This window comes from Rhinolophus sinicus, chromosome 4, assembly GCF_057876585.1.
Source record: "Rhinolophus sinicus isolate RSI-liver-muscle chromosome 4, RSI-T2T, whole genome shotgun sequence".
Taxonomy (NCBI): Eukaryota; Metazoa; Chordata; class Mammalia; order Chiroptera; family Rhinolophidae; genus Rhinolophus; species Rhinolophus sinicus.
This window is the reverse complement of record NC_142504.1, coordinates 1647379-1663758: the sequence shown is the minus strand read 5'-3', so window position 1 is coordinate 1663758 and position 16380 is coordinate 1647379. Positions and strand designations below refer to the sequence as shown.

The 16380-nt window shown below is 47.2% G+C and overlaps 1 protein-coding gene across 2 annotated transcripts in view; it reads right to left on the bottom strand.

Annotated features, from left to right (window-relative positions):
- The window catches only part of ABCA13 (ATP binding cassette subfamily A member 13), a 195550-nt gene extending 179431 nt beyond the window's left edge, over positions 1 to 16119 (bottom strand). Inside the window, exons 1-4 of one of the 2 annotated variants that reach the window (XM_088797636.1) lie at positions 11369 to 16119; positions 8283 to 10082; positions 5320 to 5429; positions 20 to 138 (exon numbers count right to left, since the gene is read on the bottom strand). In XM_088797636.1, coding sequence (XP_088653762.1) covers positions 20 to 138; positions 5320 to 5429; positions 8283 to 10082; positions 11369 to 16104 — 6765 coding nt within the window. In that variant the 5' untranslated portion in view covers positions 16105 to 16119. Of the gene's footprint in view, positions 1 to 19; positions 139 to 5319; positions 5430 to 5666; positions 5784 to 8282; positions 10083 to 11368 lie in introns of those variants that run through there. The other variant, XM_074341068.2, reaches the window with a different exon arrangement.
- Positions 16120 to 16380: the final 261 nt, after the last annotated feature.

Below are 16380 nucleotides of genomic sequence, written 5' to 3'. Positions count from 1 at the left end.
AACATGGACGATGACACACCTGGTAGTGGTCCAGCACCGCGGCGGCCCCTTGCAGACCAGACAAAAAGAGTCGCCTTATGCCACCTTGCTGGCAACTCAGAGCAGCGCAGAGGACGTCCTTGGTGAAGGACGGGTTTTCTGAGGAGGAAACACACAGAGAAGTCGCTGGTACACCACGCCCTCCTGAATGAGCTGCTCTCAGAATGGGAGCTCTTCAAGATTCCAAACGCACCAAGAATTCTTCAATCATCAAAACGAACATTCAGAATGTGAGGGAAAAGTTGCCTTTTGAGCTCCCAATGTAACTACTTGCTTTTTCTGGGCCTACCTGGATACATGGTCACTAGCCCTCTCCAGCTCCCCAAACGGCCCCTCTCCCTGCACCCCGGGCAGACCCACTCTCCCCAGCCCTGCTTTCACCTGCAGTCCCAGGCAGTGCCTAGCAGCGCCCTTTCATTCTTAAGTACCCACCTGAAGGACAGATGGTTATACACACGCGGATCTGAGGGCGCCCACCCTGCCCACCTCGCAGGCCCCACCCACGGCTCCCCCAGCACCCCACATACCGGCCCCTCCCTCACTGCTCTGTCACACCTCCCAACAGCTTGACTCCTCTGCCCAGCATGCCAGGTCCCACTCAGAATACCCACCGGGCTTCCTGTGTGTCCCCTCCCAGCTCCCTTCCACTTAGCCTTCCTCTGGAGCCTGGGGCTCTTCCTAAAGGGAGGGGGCTACTTAGAGGGTCTCACCCACAGAGGCAGCCACCTCCTCCCCAGCTCAGGGCCTGCACTCCCCGTTTCCCCAGGGCCACCGGCACCTCCTGCATTGCAGCCACTCCTCTCGAGCCTACCCTTCAGAACTCGGCCTCAGGACGCACACGTCCCCCAGCTGTGGGGACCTGTCATCACGTGAGCAGACCCCTGCAGCACACCCACTGCAGCCACACCGTGGAGGGGCTCTGCTGGCGTCTGGTCCCATGTCACAGCCAGTGCCTACGTGTGGCTTTGCCTAGATGCTTGCTGAGTATTTCCACATTGTTATTACAGAAAAACGAATGCATCTTTATGATCAACAAAACGTCTTTTTTCAATTAGAGAAAAATTTCAGTCCTGCTTCTTACATTATTACATCGTTTCTCAAAAGGTATTTTAAAAAACTGATTAGAACGTTATGCAGCGTGCAGTACAGAGAACACACCGAGTCATGTTTTCAAAAGCACCTGAACACCTCACTTGTTTATATTTTCTCATTCACCCTCTGTTTCTCTGATTTTCAAAACCAAGCTCCTTATTGTCAAAAATATAAAGTGTGTCTCTTAATTAATCTATTAAGAGGCAAAAAAAAGAGGTGAAATACTGTCAGACGTCCCAGCGCTGTCTCTGAGGACAAACGGTCATGTGTCTGAGGAAGACGTCCTAACGTTTAGGACCCATGTCACCCAAACCTCAGAGCACAGAACACGGCACCGACCAACAAGCATGTCACGTGCCTCAGGCACAGGCTGCAGCCACCCTGCGTCTCTCGGTGTAAAATGAGGACATGGGCTAGACGGGGGCTGCAAGGGCAGCTCAGGGACGACCTACTGGCTATGGAAAGACGCGCTGGCCTGTACCTGACATTGCCCTGCAGCCGCCCTCAAAGCCACCACCCTCAGGACAGAATGACAGTCGGGCCTCCACCCTCCACATGCCTGGGGCCCCTGTGGCCCCTCACGTTGCTTCTCCAGACCCGGCTCCGTGCCCTACTTCTCCCTACCTGCTACCATCTCTCTTCTTGGTTTTTGGACACGTCACCCCCCTGCTCGGGCTTTCCAGCCCCACCCCCACACCCCGTCCCTCTGCTCCTGCTGGCGCCACAGACCCCGGGGCTCCTTGGTGGGTCGGGCCCTGACTTCTGCACTGCGAGGCCCTGGGCAACTCACCCACACGCTCTGGGCGTCAGCTGTTGACGTGGGAAAGCAGGAGGTGGACGTGGGAGGCCCTGAGGTCATTTCTGGCTCCACGAGCCGCTCTCACACAGGCGTCTTTCACGTGCTGCCAGTACTAGGTTGGCAGGGGATAGTGACCGTTTTCCTCATGGTGACACTGAACTAAACTCCGTGACGTGCAGACAACCACTTCCTTTCCAATAGTGACAGTAACCAAGCTGTCACTGCCCCCTCTGTGCTGGAAGAGCAGCCATGGCCCATTGCACCCCAAACCCTACCTTTCTGGGCCTGTCACTGCCCCCCTCTTCTACAGAATGAAGCGAAAGTTTCCTAAGGAAAGTGGGGTGACAGTTTCTGTTCCTCAGTCATGCCTGAGGGTGACATACTTGAGTTTTCTTGAAATGCGATGTAAAACTTCGAAACTAATTTTCCGTTACTAATGTAATTTCAAGTAAGCTAATTTAGCAGCTGCAGTGTGGAACGGCAAAATAAATATAAAGTCAGGTATTAATGAATGTTTAACTCACGGGAAAGCCTCACATTAGCTGACTGAAATGTCAAACTAATGACGCCTCCGGACGTGGCTGGGTTCAAAATGTCACATGAGCCTTCGGGATGCAGGCGGGAGTGTGGGTCCCATCCCACAGAGCCTCCACCTGGGGTCACGGCTCGCTGTCCTACTGTGCACTCAGGTGCGTAATGCTTTACTGGGCAGCCCTGCCCGTGTCCTGACATCTCCAGTCGGAAACAGGTTTTCTTTTTAAACAACTACATGACAGGGGCCTTCACGTGCCTCTTTGATGCCTCCGGCCTCCCTCCACTGCTCTCCTTTTTCACGTTTCTTAAACAGAACGATTAATCAGTTCTTGGGTTTAAGGAACTTTGTAGAAAAAGAGGTGAGTGAACAGATTAAAATTAAGCCTGTGTTAATCACTAAATTACCAATTTCACTTGTAAACAGCTCTATATAAGCTGAGAGTGAGATTTTCCGTAGACGTACAGAGACCCACCCTCCACTTGCCCTATGACGGGGGCAGGGGGGAACCTACTGTGCCCACGGCCCACGGAGGCACCTGTGCCCACCACCACCTTCCATCTAATCCTCTCAGCTGTGCCCTGAAATAGGAGTTGTTCCCACTCTTTATCCAAAGCTCAGGGCACTAAGCGGGTGCCAGGGTCACTCAGCTGGCCAGTGGCCAAGCCGACTTTGGACCTGGCTGTGTGACACTGCAGCAACTGCTCTTCCTGCATCATGATTCCACTTATCATGAGAGTCAAGTTTGATTCTGCATGTAAAAGCACTCAGGAACAATGAGGCCTTACTCAGGCACGGTGCCGCGTGATTAGACGTGGCCTGTCCCTTACAGGTCAGGTGGCACTGCAGACCCCGGCTGGCCCACAGGCCTGAGCCCCATCGGTGGTTGTGTGGACGAGCCCACAGCGAGAGCCTCAGCCTAGAGCCATGCACTGTCCCCCGTCCACCTCGCAGTCAGAGGTGGGGTACACCAGAGGACAGGGCACACGAACGTCCTTCCACCCTCAGGCTTCACCAGAAATGTCACCGCGCAGAGATGTCCCAAAGGCCCCCCTCTCTGCCGCCACTTGCTCTCACCTCTTCACTGTTACCGTCTTCCTAGCACTCAAGACCTGAAATCGTACTTATGCTCGTTTAAAGACGTATTTGATGTGCTGGTTCCTGCCCGGCCTCGCCGCTCCCCCCCAGCTCCCCCAGGCAGGAGCTGGTCTGCACTCCTGGCTCCCAGACCCTGCTGCCCACGCCCCACAGGTAACCACGCTGGTGGACAGCTGACCACCCTGGGTCTGCAATGGTGGGCGTGCCTCCACTCTGCCCCACACATGCCCGACTCTGCTCTGCCCAGCGTCCTCCCAGCCCCACACGCTGGCTCAGTAACACTGAGCAGGCCCCAAGTACACAGACGCCCACCCACTGTCGTTTATGGCAAACGTTGCCACCAGAAGAGTCAGCGTAAAACCCCACAGACCACATGCGCAGGCCTCCCAGTGGATGGAACAGGGGCACGTGAGGTCTCCTGGCATTCCCTCTCTCTTCAGTCAATGAACGTCTGTCGTCATCGGCTGTGCTCAATGCCCATGTGCTGGAGTCATGCCGATCAACAGGCACGGCCACGAGGAGACACACTGGTCACCTCACCGCAGCACACAGCTGGGACCATGACGCAGGGCCCCCCAGCCCCTGACTGGGGGCCAAGAAAAGCTTTCCAGAGGAAACCACACCGAATCTCAGAATAATGTGGTGATACTAATCATGGGAGAATAAGTCGGGTGGGTGGGGGGTGGGACAGTGGGAGTGTGGTGTCACATGACCCTGGGGCGGGGTGGGCGTGCAGAGCCAACCACGGTGCACTCCACGCAAGGACAGGGCATAGGCCCACTCAGCTGCCCTCTGGCTCCTCAGTTCCTCTCGGTCTGATCAGGGCCACCCTTGACTTCAGCATGTCTCTCCCTAGCCCTCCTCCCTGGGCTCCCATCCATGTCCCCAGTGCCCACTGCCATCAGCGTTCTCAAGGCCCTGCCAGCACAAGAGGGCTCTGTGCAGCTGTGTTCAGGAGACCTGCCGTAGGAAGGCGTGACATGTGTGCCCATGTCCAGCAGCCCTTAAGCAGCCCTGGTCCTGCCCCGGGACCCAGAAGAGCTCTGAGACTCCGAGCTGACCCATCAGAGGAGATCCTGGATAACCGAGTGCCCCGTAGGCAGCCCTGGTACTTTCCTTCAGCAAAGGCACAAGGAGACGTCACTGAAACATGCAGGAATGGACTCGGCAAGTAGGTCTTAGCAGACAAATTCATTCATTTACAACATAAATATCTAGTCTCTCAGTGTAGACATGATTGGGGGGACAATGGACTAAGCGGCAGGACAATGGACTACGCGGCAGTGAGGTTACAGACTGCTGCAGGGAAAGGGGTGCCCCAAAACTAAAACATGAGCACCAAGGCCTGGGAATCCAGGCTGCAGCCGGTTCCTCCACACACACGGTGGGAGCATCCCGTGTACCAGGGTGGAGACGCACCTGCTGCCTTCAAGGAACACCAACTCTGGTAGAGGAAGGAGCCACAGAAATCAGAGCAGTGACATGCATCTGACAGAGGTCTGCTCAAGGTCACTGCCAGCCAGGGATGGAGGCAGGCCTTCTGGGCCACAGAGCACGGCTGGAGTTTACGTCAAGGATACGGGAAGCAGGTTACATGACCAAAAGCCCCACTCAGGGCAGGGAGGGGCGGTTCACCTAGGCTGGAGAGGAGCAGCAGTGGTGGGATGAGGTGGGAGGCGTGGGCCAGGGCCCTGGGCCTCGGGAGCCAGGGCAGAAGGCTGCACCTTACCCTAAAGGAGACTCAGGGGCACCTGCCCACCTGTGAGGATGAGGACCGCATGCAGGACCAGCATCTTCGCTCTCTGCAGAGTCACGATGGCCGCCGCGGGCTTCACAGGCTGCCGGGAACCCTGACACATTTCAGCAACACTTAGGAGAAAAAAAAAGAAATGGCATTAAAGAATCAAAGTCTGCAAGCCACGTGCACCACTTCTGGGGACAAGGCGTAAGAAGTGTCCCAGTGCTCATAGCTACTCCACAGAGAAACAGACAACACAGTCAGACGTCTGGAAAGCGCGAGGCCTCCGTCTCCGGTCACGGCAACAATTTCCTGGTGGTGCTTCGTGCACGTATCAGGACAAAAGTAAGTCTGAAAATGAAATGCACCTTCGGGCCGGACCGCAGAAATCCATGAGGTGATGAAAACTGGATTCTGTACAGCGACACTTGTCTACTGTCCATTAGAGGGAGTCTGAAGTCATGTGACACCTTTAAAGGTCAGGCGGAATCACACACAATCCTTCAGGGGGAGCCAGATCCAAGCACTGCCCTCGACCAAACAGTGAACAAGGAGGCGGAGGGGGAGCTATAATAGAAACACACTTGAACTGGAAAATAGTTTGGCAGGGAGAGAACAGTTATGACCGAACTGTGTTTTAGTGCCATAGAAAGACTAACGTGTGATTTTCATTTCTAGCCAGAAAAACATGGTGTACAGCCACTTCTTAATCACCATCTGGTAATATATATATTGGTAAATTGTGGGATTTTAATTATTACATGTTAGTCGTACCAAAATGATGGTGCACCCAGAAGCAAGAGTCGCTGTTCCTCAGTCTCTCACAGCCACCAGTGGCAACTTTCAGTTGTCACTCAGTAGATGGGACATGAACTGCCCCAGCCTCAGGTCCCCCCCTAAATGAGGACTGTGGTCTGGATGGGGGTCCACATGCACAGCATGCTCACGGCCCCCCTGGAGACCTCGCTTATCACAGGCTGGAGACCAAAGTTCTACCCATTTCCCACAAGCTCAGAGGTGGGCTAGTACCTGCCCCCCCTCCCCCGCAGACCTCATAGCCTATTTATCGTGGTCCACACAGTGGGATGCAGGATCCAGAGCTGGGTGCCTGCCTTCTCTTCCAGACCTCCCATTTCCTCTTTAGTTCACTTGCCCTGTTTCTACAGTAGATTTACGGATTGGGGAATAGCTTCAAAGCAGCATTCACTCTGAAATGGAATTGGATCCTAACTGGAGGTTACACAGATGGTGCATAAATGATGCATGGTGCCCTGTGTGTGAAAGAAGGGGTCTGGTAGGTGAGACCCAGCCGGGGGAAGGTGACAAAGGACCCAGAGCGTTCTTTGGGACAAACAACAATGGAGTCACATCTGGGCAGCCAAGCTTCGTGTCCCTGTCCAGCAGGGGGTACTGAGGCAGGACGCAGGGAAACGGGTGCTGCCACAATCATCCCCACATAACTGGCTCCTGCCACCAGGGGCTCTCAATTCCAGGAAACTCACAGGGAGCCAACGGATGCTCACGGAACTTTCCACATGGGGGAATTGTTCTTATTGTTCTTACTATTCTAATTTTAAGCTAATATTTTTGCCTAGGTGTCTGCGGTTGTTTAATTATTAATATTTCTCATGGGTTAAACCCATATATATTAATTATGCATATTAAATGCATAGCTAAGGTTTATTGCAGTATCCTTACCATAGCACCAAAAGGTACCATTATCAGCCCTGTTTTGGACGTAAACAAAGGGAGGGTCAGAAAGTTTCAATAACTTGTCTGGATTCAGAAAGTCAGTGGACAGCAGAGATAAGACTTACATCAAAGTCAGGCTAGTCTGACTCAAACCCACCACCAACGGGACCTTTGTCTTGGACATTTTGTATCTTCCCCATTCAAGACGTGGATGACAAAAGGATACCGAAAGCGAGAACGGAAGCAAGTCATCACTACACAGGATGAGACTGGGCACTAAGCCTTGTGAAGTCAGAGAGTGGGGGGGGGTGGCCACACCCCAGCCACTTCCCACCAATTAGTTTCCAGTTTGGGGGTAAATCCCCTCCACAGAGAACCGAAAATTATCGTATAAAAACTGGGATTAGTCAAGAACAGGACCTGCCCAGGCCACCTCCAGCTCAAATGATGATTCAGAGCAGAATGGAAGTCAAACACTATGCAGTTGGGGTCAGAGACAATGTGGGGTCGCAGCGAGAAGCTCTGAAAGCCAGCATCCAAACTTCAGGGCAGTGACAGTTCTTTGTGCCAATGACACCTGTTTCACTAGCCAAGCAGTGAAGTGACTGGATTCGAGGTGTAGCCCGGTACCAGCAGAACTCAGAAAACTGGCCAAGCGCCGGGCAGGTGAGTGAGGTCCAGGTGGCACTGCCACTCTCCCTGTGTGACCAAGAGAAAGGCAGGTACAGGCAGGGACCACGCAGATGGCACTGTCACACACAGAAAGGCTGGGCTGGGACAGCTGCAGCCCCTGACACTCTGCACACCCAGAGGCACGAGTCCTGCAACTTACGACAGCAGACGACGTCCAGAGCTTATGACTAATGGGACGGAAGTTTCAGAACAGCGTCCCCTCAGCCACCATTCAGGGACAGGGCAGTGCTTGGAGGTGGATCATCCAATACGCTGCGTGGAATCCAGAGAGGGAAGAAGCCAACAGCTGCCTGGCCTTCGCAGTGGCCTGGGCACCTATGTCTGTGTGAAGCACACGGCCTCACAGTCGTACTAGCCTATCAAATACTAGGACCACTGGCTGTCACAGGAGGGGACCAGACACCTCTTTATGGACCCAGTTCTGGGACAACTGAGTAGAAGAAGAGGTCTGGGTGGGAGTCGCTCTGGGTGGAAACTAACTTCGGAGGGTAATGAAGTGATGCCAAGAAGGACCACTTACCTGGTTCACATAATTCCCTTGTGGTTCTACTTTCTAGTTACTGCAGGGGGGAGACGAAGGGAATTTGGTGTCTTATTACCTTTGACACGTCAGGGGGCCCTTCTGCCAATATTCAGTCAATGCAATTAGTCCCTTCCGGTAGTTCTCGAAACGAGGCAATGGTTTGAAGACACAAGGAGAGTCCGTCACGACCTCCTCGCTCTTCTCTTCCTTCCCTGACGTGATCTTCTTTCCAGGGGTCGCATTACTGACAACCTCAAAACCAGGCTGAAATGGAGCTCCCGTGGAATTCGCCCACTGAGAGCTGTTCAGCTCTGCCCTCAGGAGAGCTGCTGGAGGCAACACACTTCGGATCGCTTCCCCAGGTTGTTCAGGAGTTGCATTCTGACTCAGAGACGGGGTGAAGACCAAAGCGCTCCCCAAGTCCTGGTCGCAGCCACCTTTCACTCCTCTGGAGACCTCGACAGCTGTTTCTATAACTTTCAAAAGGGTGTTTGGATGCTGAGCAAGTGTCAGCAACAGATTGAAAACATCCCACTTATCCTCCTCTAAGTCACTCCAAAGAGCTTCTAAGGTGAGCTCGATCACCATTCCCAAGTAAGTCTGTATTTCTGTGCTGTTTTGTGACAGCATTTCACCCAAAACTGGGATCGCTTCATGAGCACCTTGACAGAAAATATGAGTGGAAACTGGATTAGGATGTAAGAAGTCTATCTGGTTGGTGATGTTATTTATAGGAACTAAGCAATCCAGGATTTCTTCCCATATGTTAACAGAAGCCATAGAAAATATTTGAGTCCCATTATGAATTGCTACCAGAAAATGCTCCACATCTTCCAAATTAATGTTCCCAGAAGTTAAAAATTCAGCAATTTCTTTCAAAATATCAGAAAAATCCTTGGACTCATTCACATATGAGAATATGTCAGACAACGTATTGAAAAGATCAGAGTCTTGTGAAATATTAGGTTTGACCCCAATCATTCCAAAGGCCAAGTCAAGAAATGGCGTCCACAAGTCATTTATATTTTCATGTACTGAACGATCCACTTCTTTCAAAGTAGTTATTTCATTCACATTTCGAACACTGTGTTGTAAAACGGAATAAAGAAAGTCAAAGAATTTCATGGTGTCATTGGTACCTGAGATGAAGTGGGTCTCAAAAAGAGTGACCATCTTCCCCGAAACGTTCTTGGCTAGCTCAAGTAACTTCACGATGGAGTTCAGGGACGTGGCAAGGTCTTTCATTGTAGCACTGTCACTCGCCAGCATGGTCAGAGTGTCAGACATTTCCACGAGGGATTCCGGGACCTGACTCTCTCCACCAGCTCTTGAGACAATAGCAAGTAATCTCTTACTAATTTCTAAAGCAGCTCTGTTTCTTAGGGGGAATGACGTATTTGCAAAGGAAAGCAAATCTGTTAGATTAGCAAGTATAACTTGTTGGATCGTAGGATACAAGCCACGGAAGTCCTTGTTAAAAGAGTTTAAAAGAGTATCCCTCAGATTTGCTATCGCTAATGAAGCTGCTCTCACAAGGTGAAGCGCTGACTGAAGGTTGTGACTGAGTCTGAAGAGGTCCTCAGAACTGTTCATATGGAAAAGCAACTGACTCACCAGCACAAGAAACTCCCAATTATTTTCAGTCTTCTTTTTCATCGAGGTTTCCCGCAGAAGCGCATTAGACAAAGCGCGCATGGACGTCAGCCCTCGATGACCCAAAGAAAACTCTCCATTGTCTAACATAAACGAGCTTCTGATTAGACGATACACAGTCTCCTTTAAGCTTGAAAAAATGCTCATCAATTTGTCTTCTGTCATAAAGGTAAGGGACTGATCCACTTTCAGAGTTTCCAGAATTTTATCTTTTGGGACAAAACTGTAAATACAGATAGTTAATTTCATGCTTATCAATGGAAAGATTAAAACATACAATGATTTTGGGGGTTTATAGAGGCATCGGAGGGGGGTCATACTGACTGAAAGACAACATGCCCAAGTGCACTGCAGATGAAAATATCTTTTTGCGAAATAATGAGAAGAGTAAAGGAATTTCATGGATAATCCCATTACAACGGCTTAAACCTAACAACTTAAAACAGCCATGTATCTTTGCTTATAGAAAAGAAAGAAATGTGAAATGACTGAGATGATTCTCAATGCACGAGGTAACCTCTTTCTGACATTCCAAGTCCTAGCAAAGCACTTAGACATTTGATGGCTCTGACACGTGTCAGCTTAGCTAGGCTGAGTGGCAGCCCCGGAAGCCTTTTCTTGTGTGCCTCTGGTCTGGGTGGGCTACAAGGTGGATCACCCCATGAGAGTGGAGGATGGGAGAAAGTCATGGCTGTTTTGTAGCATAAACACAAATAATATAGGTGCCGCTGGGAAGATGTGGTTAAAGTCCCTAATCGTAAACTTAAAGTTAGTAAGAAAGGACATTGTCCTGGGTGTATCAGGTGGACGGCCTTCAGCAAGGGCTCAGGACTCGGCCCCAAACAGCAGCTGGACTCACACCTGGCTCCCTCCCCGCCATCCTTCCTGACCTCCACCTGTGGACGACAAGCTTCCACTCACGCCCGTGGTATCTGCTTCTGTGCTGGAGCCCTGATAGACACAGATGTCACATACAGTGGGATTTCCCTCAGCCTTCCCACTGGCAGGCTTCAAAGGGGATGAGAAAAGATATACGAGGAGCACAGAAGGTGACTGTCAGTTTTAAATTTTTGGAATTTAATCCATTGCAAATATAAACATCATGGTAGATTAATTGGAATAAAAAATATTTAAACCCCTCATTTGTGATTAAACAGTTAATACGTTCATTTGAATTATGTCCATATTTATGTATGTACATATATAAAAATGAATTTTCCAGTTCCATGTAAAATAGAATTTCATAATTATTTTCATAATCCAAAAATATAAGAAAGCATAGTAAGTGATTAATTGCCAAGGGCTAGGTTTATACAGATGTTTACTAGTTAGATAGCAATCCTCCAAATTATTTTATCTTGATATTTTAATAAAATGTTCATCAAGACCAAGTTCACTTCCCAGAGCATCCACAGGTGTTAGTCCAAGTGCTGTGTTGGCCTTTACACCCCAGGAAATAAAGTGGGTCATCACGTGTAATGACTACATGGGCCCCACGGAAGTACTCACCCCATCTCCGCAGTGACGTCTTTGGGGAAGTCTTTCAGCAGAAGAGAGATTTTGTTCTCAGAATTTCCCTTTTGTAAAAAGGAGAAGAATGTTTTCAAAAGCTGGTCCATGAACGCCACTCTGCTTCCTGGAGGGAGAATTCTTCTCTCTCCCTTTTCTGACTGTGTTTGGTCCAAGGCGAGGTCCATGAAATTCACTATTTGAAGGTCAGTATCACTTAAATTCCAGGCTGCCTCTGGAGAACTCCCAGCTAAGTTATTGACTGAATTAATCAGGAAGCTGTCTAAAAGCCACTGAACAACTGAGAAATTAGTTAGCTGCTCTTGGTTTACCAGTTGAGTAAGAAGAGCATCATCAAAATTACCTCCTCTAGAGACATTTTTGAGATGGCCCATATAGGTCGTAATATCTTTAGTCAACAAAGCTAGATCATCAGCTGAACTCTTGTTGGCCATAAGAAGAAATAATATTTGTATCATTCTCAAGTATTCCTCATTCGTATGTTTATGAAGCCAGTTTTTTGTGACTGACAGAAAATCTTCAGCAATTTCTGATGCCTGCAAAGATGACGAATTCAGACTTTCCCAAAAATGGGCAAGTTGCGAAGTTATGTTTTGAAGGGTCACTGAATTAATCATTTGAATGTCTTTGTTAATTTCAGAGAACAGATGTCTGATATTTAAGTCATGACTTAGCTCTTTCACGGTTTGTTCAAACTCAAGCCATAGTTCTTCAAACTTGTAAGTTGCTTCCCTTTTTTTAATAAAACTTGACAGCATTTCTAAATTACTACCTGCAAGGGTTGCGTTCAGAAATGTCATGAATGGAAAGACGAAAGAATGGGTACTATTTTCTAGGCTCTTATCCCCAGAAAGCGATTTTACTATCCTTTCCAAATTTAAGGAAATATTTCTAACAAATGCCTCTGTGCCTTCATCAAGGTTAAGGATCTTGTTTAAACTAGCTAGTTTACGAAGAAGGTTTTCATCTGATGTTACTTTTGTAAAGTTGACATTTTTTAATTTTTCTACAATTTGCAAAGCAACTTGCTTTACAGGACCAGTGGAACAAAGTCCAAACGTGCTGCCATTGCTTTGATTTCCAGAAGATGGGACAAATGGTAACACCTTATGCCAAAATTCTTGCACAGTGTTCACAAGCGAACTTTTAACATGGAAGACTTCTGACAGCGCTAGAAGAATGGAGCTCCAGTCTGCTAGTTCATGAACGACACAGGCCATTTTCCTACTTATTTCCGCCTGCAGGCTTTCATTTGAACATTGTGAAACTTCACCTGAGGGAGACAGGTGGAGGTGGTCAAGTAAACGGGCCACTATGCTATGAAAGGAAGAAGACATGAGCTCATGGCCATTACAGGCTTCTAACTTCTGATTCTGCTGAAATCCAGAAGTTGTGTGATTCCAGCACCAAACCACAGGAAGACAAGTTAAAGCCTCTGTGAGAATACCTGGTTTATCTGATATTAAGTCAATGGCATCCAGAAGAGCTTTTATCACAACAATGAAGTCTTCCTTGGTGACATTAGAAATGCTCCTGCCATGAAGGAGCGTGAAGTCGTAGACATCCCTGAGGGCTTCCGTGATGTTCTTGTCAACTACTGTGTGCAGGAGCCTCGCGGCCTGAGGAAGAACGTAGGACACGTCCACCATAGTGCTCACATCGTCTCTGGGAAACAGGTGGGACAGCCTCAGCAGACGACTGACATCCCAAGAATGAAAGCTGTCCACCACTTTCTCCACCAAGCCAACAAGCACGTTGATCCCCACATTGCGAGTACCAACTCGGCTGACATTCTTAAAGAAATCCATTAGGCTTTCTCCAATCTGCTCAACTTGGTCTACCAGCAGGTCTATGTCTGTCTTCTTGAGAGTACGCAGGAGAGAAGTCACCTTCTTTAAAACTTGACTATTCCCTGGATCTTCTGGACTGTTGTGAGGCACTGAGGACATTACAGAGTAGAGCACATCCCTAATTAGCTGAACACCAAGACCCACTGATTTCATTACTTCATGTGGAATTATCTGGGGTGCATTTTGCAGATTATGAGATAAGTTGAAGGGAAAGTAACTGGCTAAATGGAAAAATAAATTGTCTAAACTGTGTATATCTTTTTCCTTCGGACTGGTAGCAAATATATTAAAAAACTTTTCCATTTCAGAAGAGGAGTTATTTTCCAGGACATTAGGGAAAATATCCTTTGCAAGTTTTTTAATTTCCTTCCCTAGAGCTACTAAATGCAGCCACATATTTTGAAATTGGCTAGGAATTTCATTGGACATTTCTATGGGTCTTAGAATTGATTCAGTAAAATGTTTCCAGTTGGATTGAGATGCAAATTCAAAGTCGCTTGTTAAGTTGTGGATAATCATCCTTATTTGGTCAGTGGAATCATTTAAAAGACTTAATAAAATCTCAAATTTTGGTATCTTTTCTTTTTCAAAGACTGCAGTAAGTATAATATTTAGAAAGTCAGTTACATTTTTCAAGTAAATATTCACACAATTTATGTTTGACTTATTCAATGAACAACCAGATTCCCTCATATTCAACAGCCAAGTAACAAGCGTCAAGGTAGAGTTAAATTTGTTTCCTACATCTCTGAAATTCCTCAAAGCACCCTGAAGATGGCCTTGTGAAGAACTGGGATGACGTGTCACATGCAGATGGTTTATGATGTCTACCCATTCAATGCACCCTTTCAGTCTGTTCATTGTGTCCTCAGAGGAAAATGTGGAATTTAACATGGCCAGAATGTGTAATGTCCTCTGTGAAGTGTTTACATATAATAAGCCATCTTCCAAAATAAACTCAGTAACATTTCGGAAAATATCAGCACAGGACAACAAATCTTGGTCATGGGACACATTTCTGAGAAATAATATTGTTTCTCTTAGGTTGGTGATGATACTTTCAAACTTTGCTCTGTAATTTGTGGGGTTATTTGAAAGAAAGGGATTTATCAAATGTACATTTCTATCTACATATTCTGAGTTATTGCTTAACTCAATGAAAAGGTCAAGCAGAGAATATAAAAACTCTCTGCCTGCACTTGTGTTAAGTGGAAATGCCTTCAGCTGACTCAGGGCAGTTTCCATGGTGAAAAGGGATTTCTCTATTTGGTTCAGGTTAAGCAACTTTACTCTAACAAACGTATCACCTAATGCTACCCAGAGATCCCTGAGAATCAGCAAATCATCCCAGCCATGGAAACCATCCGCTTGAGTCACATTTTTAAATAGATGTAATATGAGTCTAGCAGGGTGATGGCTGGGAAATATTCCTTGGCAGGTTTTAGAAATTTTCACATCACTTTCTAGTTCATCCAAAAGCTGAGTGAGACCAATATGAAGAGGAGCGAAAACATTAATGTCCATCTTCAATATTTGAGATATGCTTCCCCAGATTTCAGTCCACATTTGAAGCCATGAAATGGTACAATGAACAGCCATAAACTCATTGAATGCTCTGCCATTTGTGGAGAGGTTTGAAAGAATTTGTGTCCACAGAAGACTAAATGGAGGCCCCCCATTTACTGAATAATTCACAGAAGAAATGCTTTTGTTATTGAAAGCAAAACATTCATTACCCAACAGGGTTTCTACTGAACTGTTGAAGAGGTGGTTCATATACTGAAATAGAGAAACACGAAAATCTTCGTCCACTATGAACAGCTGCTTGAGGCCTGTGAGGGTCGCATGGATCACTTCCAATTCTGGGCTCTCTGTAGACACCAGGGATTGGGCCTGAAGCTCCAAAAAGTTCAAAATTGAAAGCAATTGTTGACAGTAAGATACTTCCGAAATTCCCCCAAGAACCTCTGTTGTCTCATATAAAAATGTAAATGCTTCACTGATGCTTTGTAAGTTAAACTGTTTTATGATATCCAAAATGTGTCTTGAGATTTGTGTAAGGACAGATAGCAAACCCTCTGTGCTCTGAATGCTCACAAATTTATAAATACGTTGGTAAAATGAAGATGAAATCTGCAGAAGTAGAGCTGCATCTTTGTCCTCGAAGACATTTAGATACACATGAGTCAAAACCTTATTAACTTCTTGTCTGTGAGGTTCGGGAAGGGCTAAGAAATGATCAGATACATTCCTCACAGCATACACTTTTTCCAAGGCTTCGGAGACTTGTTCCTGCCTCAGAAACCCAAATTCATAGAGGCTATTTATTATAGTTTCACTTAAATGAACAAAATCCATCTCCGTAGCTGGTGATTTAGGCCAATCTGAATGAAACAACTGGGAAAAGTTAAAGCTTTTACTAAGAATCCTCTCACTTTCTGGGACAGAAAAATTTAAAAGTGTAGACGAAGTTTCCACGTTAGCTCTTTGTCCTTTTGAAATGTCATCCATCCACAATTCCAGGAGCTTGGGATTCGTTTCAAAAAGTAATAATTCCATAAATCTCAAAATAGGCCTTGATTCCTTCCTTTCAAGCGTTTGTATTTTTTCAATCATCTCTTTGCCAAATTCTGAAAGTTTCTGAGTATCACGACCCGATGGCTCTCCTTCTAAACGTTTTAAATGGTTTCCCGACGATGACCTTGCATTTAAACTAGTCTCGGTGAGAGGTGGGGGGTCATGCAATTGGGGAGCACTGGATGAGTAGAAAGACTCGGGCAATAACAATTTCTGCAAAAATTCCACAAATGATAAGAGAAAGGTCATGTGCTCATCCTCGAGGGTATGCAGCTTCTTTTCCATCATTAGAAGTTCCTTTGTGGCATTTAAGACCCTACAATATTAACAGAACTGTATTGGTATCAGGAAAAAATGCACAAATTCAAGACAAATGCAACTTATCAAATTTTTAAGATAATACATCTATTTATAGTAAAAAAGATAAATGAAATCTTTACTAGACAATACATTTTCCCAACCAGAATTAATGTGAGCATTTGGAAGTATTTCAGAACTCTGCAGAGTGGTTGCCCATATTTAGCTTAACACGTTGCTTACAGATCACGAGAATCTTCATGAGGG